General features: G+C 50.4%; 1 protein-coding gene and 1 pseudogene across 1 annotated transcript; both read right to left on the bottom strand.

Annotated features, from left to right (window-relative positions):
* Positions 1-1,837: 1,837 nt before the first annotated feature.
* On the bottom strand, positions 1,838-5,273 carry LOC147963645 (uncharacterized). Its single transcript, XM_087529650.1, has 9 exons — positions 5,247-5,273; positions 4,848-4,915; positions 4,507-4,695; positions 4,230-4,389; positions 3,895-4,111; positions 3,285-3,439; positions 3,096-3,155; positions 2,922-3,005; positions 1,838-1,867 (listed from the first exon to the last, which is right to left on the bottom strand). Exons 1-9 carry the CDS (start codon positions 5,271-5,273, stop codon positions 1,838-1,840), a joined length of 990 nt encoding a protein of 329 aa, XP_087385776.1.
* Positions 5,274-5,499: 226 nt separating this feature from the next.
* Positions 5,500-6,636, bottom strand: LOC147963644 (uncharacterized; annotated as a pseudogene).
* Positions 6,637-7,125: the final 489 nt, after the last annotated feature.

Raw genomic sequence — 7,125 nt, 5'->3', positions numbered from 1 at the left:
ACACAAAAAGGTTTCACTATAAGTTGCAAGATTGTAGTTCATGCATCTACTGCTCCGGCGAGCATCATCAACGAAGCGGGTGTCCACTCGAGCGTTGTCATGTTAGCGGATGGGTGAGCCGTCCACTTCCCCATCCCACGTGGCAGCCTCAACTCTAATGATTCCATGGCAACTGTTGGTGGGCGTGAACAACCTTCTGTAGATACATGAGTGGTCAAGAGCATCCTCTCCAATGTGGGCGCGCTAGTGAACAACAGTTGCACCATGTCGAGGCAGTACTCCTGCCCAGAGAAGCCACTGAACTCCACCTCTTGGAGGCGGTCCAACGAGATCACATTATCTTTCCAGCTCCCATGGAGGTCGCAGGTGCTGCACCCCACATCACAGGGAGGACCATACTTTGGTGGTGATCCATTCAATTCAAACCGAGAAATACAATTAGTGACATTGAAGGCATAATCAATGCTCTAAATAGCGTATGGGGTACTATATGAAACGTTAAAAACTCAGCTTGTGGATAAAGTTGTCTAGTCGGAGATGCCGGAGGTTGCTGCATCAAGCCAGGAGAGTGGTCACACATGCTTCAAAGCAGTGGCTATTTTTTGAGTAATATTTTAAGGTTAGGTTTGTGATGCTAGGGAGTTTGGGCATCTCTTCCAATTGATCCTCTGCCACACTTTTCTTTAGCTTCTGTATATGGAATACATAATTCGTTAAAGGTTATATAGTACTAATTACTCCCTTCATCTCATAATATAAGATATTATTATCTTTAATATGTGAGTATATTGAATGTTATAAAAGCGTATATTATGGGACAGAGGGAGTATATGTTGAACAATCCCCCACCAATGCCACCACCACCACAAAAAAAAATATTCCCACCACTCGAGCGTATATTATGGGACGGAGGGAGCAAAATGCATGAGATTAATTACGTACTTTTGGAACATGTATGCTTAGGACGTGGCGATGGATGGGACTGCATTCTTGCAGTAGTTGGATCGCGTGGCTTTGGCGTTCGAGCTGGCAATAGTTGATGTTGAGGGAGAGATCGAGTGTCTGCAGCGCCGGTGCCCGGATGGTGAGGCTGTTAGGGGGCATGGTTGTAGCAGTCCATGAAGTAGCCGTCCACGTGGAGCACCGAGAGCCGTGAGGCGTTCACATCCAGCACACCCCTCACGGACAGGTCCTCCAGGTGCAGGATCTCCAGCGCACTGCCATTGAGCTGTAGCTCCGGCAGCCAGGCCAGCTTCTTGAGTGTTAGCCTTTGCAGCCTCGGGCAGCAGGAGGACGAGGACAGAAGGCTGCTGAGGCGGCCGCCGTTGACCTCGGTGAATCTTATGGCGCAGAGGGTCAGGTCCGTTAGCGCATGGAACTCGACCGTGGGCGGAAGCAGAAGGAGAGCGTTATCTAACTCCAGCGACATGGACGTCGCCCCTGTGGAACTAGGCAGCGTCAGCCTGGGCCGCAGCTCGCCCATCGTTTGCCCCGGCACCCTCTCCCTCTCTGGCGTCTGCAGGTGGAAGGCTAGGGAACTAACCGCGAGCTCCATGGCGCGGTGCAGCCAGACTTGGGCGCGCGCATCGCCGGGCCAGAGCCAGCTGCTCACCTTGAGCGTGTCCACGGAGGCGCCGCTGTTGGCGCGCCGCACCAGGACGTCATGCACGAGATCGTTATACCGCACATCAGCATCCGGATCAGCGGTACTGCATCCGACCTTGTCGAAGCGGAGGACGCGGCCGCGCATCCAAAGGTCGAGTACATACAACATTGTAAAGAACAGATGGTAACATACACACGACACGCCGATTGCACGATCTTCCCTGGAGATACCTCAAACCTCCAACGGCTTCTTGATGTCATTCTGTGGAAACAACATTCGCCAAGTGAATTACCGTTCTGGTGGAGCAGGTCAGCACATACTGATTCATGACGTGCCCCTCTTTGTCAACTAGAAACTTCATGAAGTTCCATTTGATATGCTCTCCAAATACACACAAGAAACTGGAGAAATCTTCGAGCCTTGTTCACATATAACATTACACACAAGCGTCATAAACTCATAATAGCTAGCATAAGTTGAGTGTTTAACTTGGTAACAAGTTCACGAACGATAATTACTCAAAAGCTCCACTGAGTTCAAACTACTGAAAGCAGGTGGTAATAAGCAGGGTTTATCTTCACGCTTCAGTCTTTAGAGGAAGCCCTTTCTTCATCCTCTATAAAATGGCAGCAATGAAAAAAAACTAGTGAAGAACACAGAATTTGAATACAAGATGAGTTCACAGTGATGTCGCATATTCAACACTTCCAAACACATGCAGTGCCTCCAAAAGACAATAGAGATAGAGAACTGCAGACGACTGACATCCAAAAAAGGTGGCTGATGGCGAAATATATAGTGACGGTAAGGACTGAAGTTTTATTCCAGTCCTGTTACAGAACAACAAGGGTTCTTGATTGCACAGTGGTCCAATTTTCAAAATCACATCAGGAACACTACTTTTCTCAGCGCAGTCAACAAGTATATGGAGTTATCTACACAAAAACATGCAACGGCACAACTAATCTTGTGCATGGCACAACTAAAAGAGCAAAAGAAAACAAATAGCAGACCCGTTTCAAACACCAAAAATGGACAACAAACAGATTTAGTGACCTCAGAACAATCATCAAGTTTCAGGGGATACAAGAACGAGCGAACTACTGAGCAGTTCAGAGGTAAGTGCCTTATTCTTCTCACAAGCAGGTCGCCGGAAAACAGGCTCGGAACTATAAACAGTTTGGTAACTACCAACATGCATCCAGGAGCTTTCAGGCATTCTTATTCTAAAACATCTAAAAATTCACATGGGAAACGGACAAAAACTTGACAGACACAACTACTGTAACAAATTGAAGGAGATTGGGACTCGAACCTGCATATTCGTCTCTGATTCCCATATGCGAGAATGAAGACGTTTGTGGCGGATATTCTCCCAAAATACAGCATCTTCAAGGTACTTCAGAAGATAATAAACGTAGAAGAAACAATTAGTCAAGTGTTGCCGCAAAATGGTTATTTACCACACAGTTATGACTTATGAAATTACATCAAAGCTGTCTCTTATCCTTTCCTCCTCTTCTTTTATCAGTTCTTCATCCTCAACTTCCTGCACCCAAGGAAAAAACACATAGTTAACATTGACGCAGCAAAAATATATATGCAACTGTGAAAGACAGACCACAGATATGTAACATTGAAGATACTAAAACGCTAGCCAGTACATAGATCACCGTACAGTGTTATGGGAGACGCGCCACTGCTTGTCATTACAAGGACCAAAACCAATTGGGAAACGGATGTCCACGTGGCCTCCTTTGAATAAACCAGCAGGGGGGTGCTTCATATCAGTACTTCCATTGTTTATACAGCCATGACAGATAGCTTCATCATCTAAAGACAGGTAGGAAATTTGTCATTTAAGTGTCAGATAACTAGCCTGGCTCAGATACAACGAGAATAGCTGAATAAGTGGCAAGAAAATGCATGATTGCAGCACCTACAAATGGCTGTGCGTGAACCAGTTGGATTGCGATATTACAAACATAAAGCTATGTATGCTATAAAATGGCATGAAGGGCAGACAAACAGGTCAGCAGTAAGGGCTCCACAATAAACCAGAAAAATATTCACAATTATTATATATTATATCTAAAAGCTAACTTCAAACACTATACCAAAAATGCCTAATTTGAGATAAGAGTGTAAACTGTCCTCGCCGTCAGCGTTAACCCCACAGAAAATGCTGAGAAAATACCCTAGCGTACCGACCTGATCTATATCTAACAGCTAATTTCAAATAGTATTCCAAAAATGCATAATTTGAGATAAGAGTGTAAACTACGTACCCTTGCTGTCAGTGTTAACCCTAAAGAAAGTGCTGATATAATATCCAAGCGTATGGTTCTGATCACGTGCGACTTCAGCGAAGAACAGATTGGCACTGCCCGCATCAGCAGCAGCTCCATTAGTCTTCACAGTGATATTGAGATGATAGTACCATTTACCGACTCCTTCGCAGATTGCTTGCCAATGAACAATATCTTTGAGTTCATCTGCACGATCCTAGAACAAGCATGGATTGGATCAGTACTGTTGCATGGACAAAGCACTGACAATAAAATACAACACAAGCCTGGTAGCAGGACAGAGTGAAGGCGAGCGGGGTGGACAGAGAATGAACCTTATCATCGTTCTGCTTGTCCAGTAAAGCTTCAACCAGTCTTCGAAGCTTCTCCTGTTCCCCGTTGGCTGTCTGAACCCTTGTACAGACCTTCCTTGTACCATCCGGCCAGTAAAGAAATTCACGTATAACACGCTCCTTGTGTGGAAGTTCGTCAGGCCTAATTTTAGATCAAAGCATATATTATTAGTAGATGTTCGTTCTTCAGAGAAGGTAAACGATTTTTCTTTTGAGAGAGAGAGAGAGAGAGAGAGAGAGAGAGAGATAAGAACATTACATGGCCATGCTATTGCGACAAGCATAGGCAACAACAGCACTTTGAACGTCATCAAGGCTCTGGAACGGCCCCCCCAGAGCAGGATACGTGTGAAAAACTGCAGAACGATCCATTCTGACATAAACTGGTGTAGGCAAACCGGGGTCTCTCCAGGCCAAGACATGGTTGGTGTCCCAAGGCTTTGGAACCCTGCAGTGGGGAGGCTCGGTCAGTGGGTACAAGAACGGTTGTGTGCTATACTGCTATGCTAGAAGATATATAAATACTACATGGGATTTCAACTAGATGGAGAGACAGACAGCAAAAGAGCAAAAGCTTTGGTGTCATACTCGTTGGGCTGCTGCGGTCCATGGGAAGAGTCAGACATATCGGAAGATGGCTTTTCCTCGCCAGGCGGCCAGGCAAATCCCTTGAACGGAAGAACAATCCTCTTTTTTGTCTTAACAACAGATCCGAGGCCTACCGGCGGGGATGAAGAGGGTGATTGTAGGGTTCGGGCGATTTGCTTTCTGAGCTCGGAGCTCAGAAAGCAAATCGCCCGAACCCACCAATATATTGGTTATGCCAAATCCTTTGTTTGGTTTGTTGGCAAATACGTATTTGACTACACAACGAGTCTTTTGTTCCTTCCTTCACCGATTCTTGCCAAATCTTTGGCCAACCCTGGGCGAAGGAATCCCTCGCCAAATAATTGGCAATCCAATATTGACACGGACAAGAACCAAACATATCCTAAGTACATGTTCATACGGGCTCCGCCAGCCCATGATTGGGCACTGACACGGCCTACAAATAACATGCTTGGACACGTGGCATCTCCACTCGTTCGGGCACCATGGGCTTGAAATAGCATCGCCTGGGGGCGCGTCGGCGAAAAATCGGCGTGGGGACGGTCGGTTTCCCAACTGGCACCCCAAGGTCGGCCCGAGATGCCGTTTTTTGAATACTAAACTCGGTCGAAATTTGGCCAAACGCAACACAAATTCGGCCAAACTAGACAATTTCATTGATATTTGTATAAAAAACTGAAAACATAAATTAAAAACAGCTAAATATGACTACTAAATACTAATACTACTAAATAATACTAAAGCTGCCGCCGACGCCTCCGCCCGCCTTCTACATGCCGAGCAACCTCTACATCTTGGTGTAGTCGCCGCCGTCATCGTCGTTGCCGCCCTGCGTGCCACCACTGTCCCTGCTGCATCCCTGACCAGCGTTGCCGATGCGTGGGGGGTTGGACGGCTCGAGCGCCTCCTCGTCGCTGTTGTCGAGGAAGACGATTCCGCCCACCTCGCGGCCGCGGTGCCAGGCGGCGATCCTCGAGGGCACAGCGCTGGCGCGCCATCTCCTCGCGGACGTAGTCCTCCCTCGCCCATTTGAGAGCGGTATCGGCGGCAGCGGCCATGGCCTCGTGCTCCTTCTTCACGGGGAGCAGCCCCGGCTCGGTCTTTGGTCGGGTGAGGCGCGAAAAGGGAGGAGAGGGGCCACGACCGCCCTCGTTGATAACGAGAGCGCCGCCGCGGTGCGGTGCCTAAGCGGCATCTCTTGTGGTTCCGGCTTGACAGGGCGCAGCGCCGGCGAGCCGGAGTAGAGGGAGCCCGACGACGAGGAGCTCTCCATATCCATTCGCCGCGGCGTCCAAGAGCTGCCGCGGCGGCGAGAGAAGGAGGGGGGCGCTGGGTACTCCAGGCGCGGTGTGTTGCCGGCCTCAATGTACTCAAGGACGGCCTCGAGGGTGCGGCCGAGGACGCCCCACCATTGATGCCGCCAGTCGGAGTTGAGGTGGCCGTGGGGCTCGACGCCGTTGGTGGAGGCGAGCTGCTTCGCGTGACGCCGGTCGAAGTACGCAGTCCACAACACGTTTTTGTCGAGGGCGTACCTCGGCTAGTTCCGTGTCGCGGCCGGCAGTGAGGACCGGATGCGCGTGGTTTTGGCGCGCCGATCAGCTCCAGTGGGCGCTGGAGGCATCGGGATGCCGCCGGCGCTGAACCTCCAAGCGCCCGGCACCCGTATGTCCGGCAGTGCCAGGTAGTCAGCCTCGTAGAGGAGGCGTGCCTCATCCTCATGGAGGTGGCAGTGGCCGATGCCGTTGGCCGCCGCACCATTGCCTGGGTAGCGCTCGGCCATGCTCGTCGTCGGGGGGAGAGAGGACAGACGCGTGTCGGCCCTGACAGGTCGAGAGGGGGAGAGAGTTCTGTGGCAATGGAGGGTGTGCTCTCACTCGCTAGGGAGGGTCGGCTTTTATAGCGGCGGGGTGCGGCATGCGTGCGTAAGCGTGGCGGAAGCGGGCGGGACGCGCGTCGCCACCCCTTCACTGTGGTGCCCGTGAGGCATCAATGGAAGGCTGACCGGCGCGGCAGCCTTGGCATTGCTTCCCTGCGGGAAACCGAGGCGATGAGGACGACGAGCGCGCCCGGTCACTGACTCGGCGGGCCCGCCAGGCTTCGCGCCAAAACCGTTTCGCCCGGTGCCCCGTGGCGCCCCCTAGCACGTCAGGTTTGGCCTGGTCCGCCGACGCCAAATTTAACCCTGGCCGGTGAAAAATGGGCTTCTGAGGACGCGGCTAGGCCGATTTTTTAGCGCCGGCGATAAAAAAGAGCCTTGAGGTGGCTTGTT

This window comes from Triticum urartu, chromosome 6A (genome assembly GCF_056163025.1).
Source record: "Triticum urartu cultivar PI428250 chromosome 6A, HENAU_Tu73, whole genome shotgun sequence".
Taxonomy (NCBI): domain Eukaryota; kingdom Viridiplantae; phylum Streptophyta; class Magnoliopsida; order Poales; family Poaceae; genus Triticum; species Triticum urartu.
This window is presented reverse-complemented; position numbering and strand designations above follow the sequence as displayed.

Coding starts and splice junctions, on each gene's coding strand:
- LOC147963645 (XM_087529650.1), bottom strand. CDS start 5,273: ATGGGCTGGCGGAGCCCGTATGAACAT. Junction 4,112..4,229: donor ACAAGCAGAACGATGATAAG/GTTCATTCTCTG, acceptor TGCTTGTTCTAG/GATCGTGCAGATGAACTCAA. Junction 3,156..3,284: donor GGCGCGTCTCCCATAACACT/GTACGGTGATCT, acceptor CCTTGGGTGCAG/GAAGTTGAGGATGAAGAACT.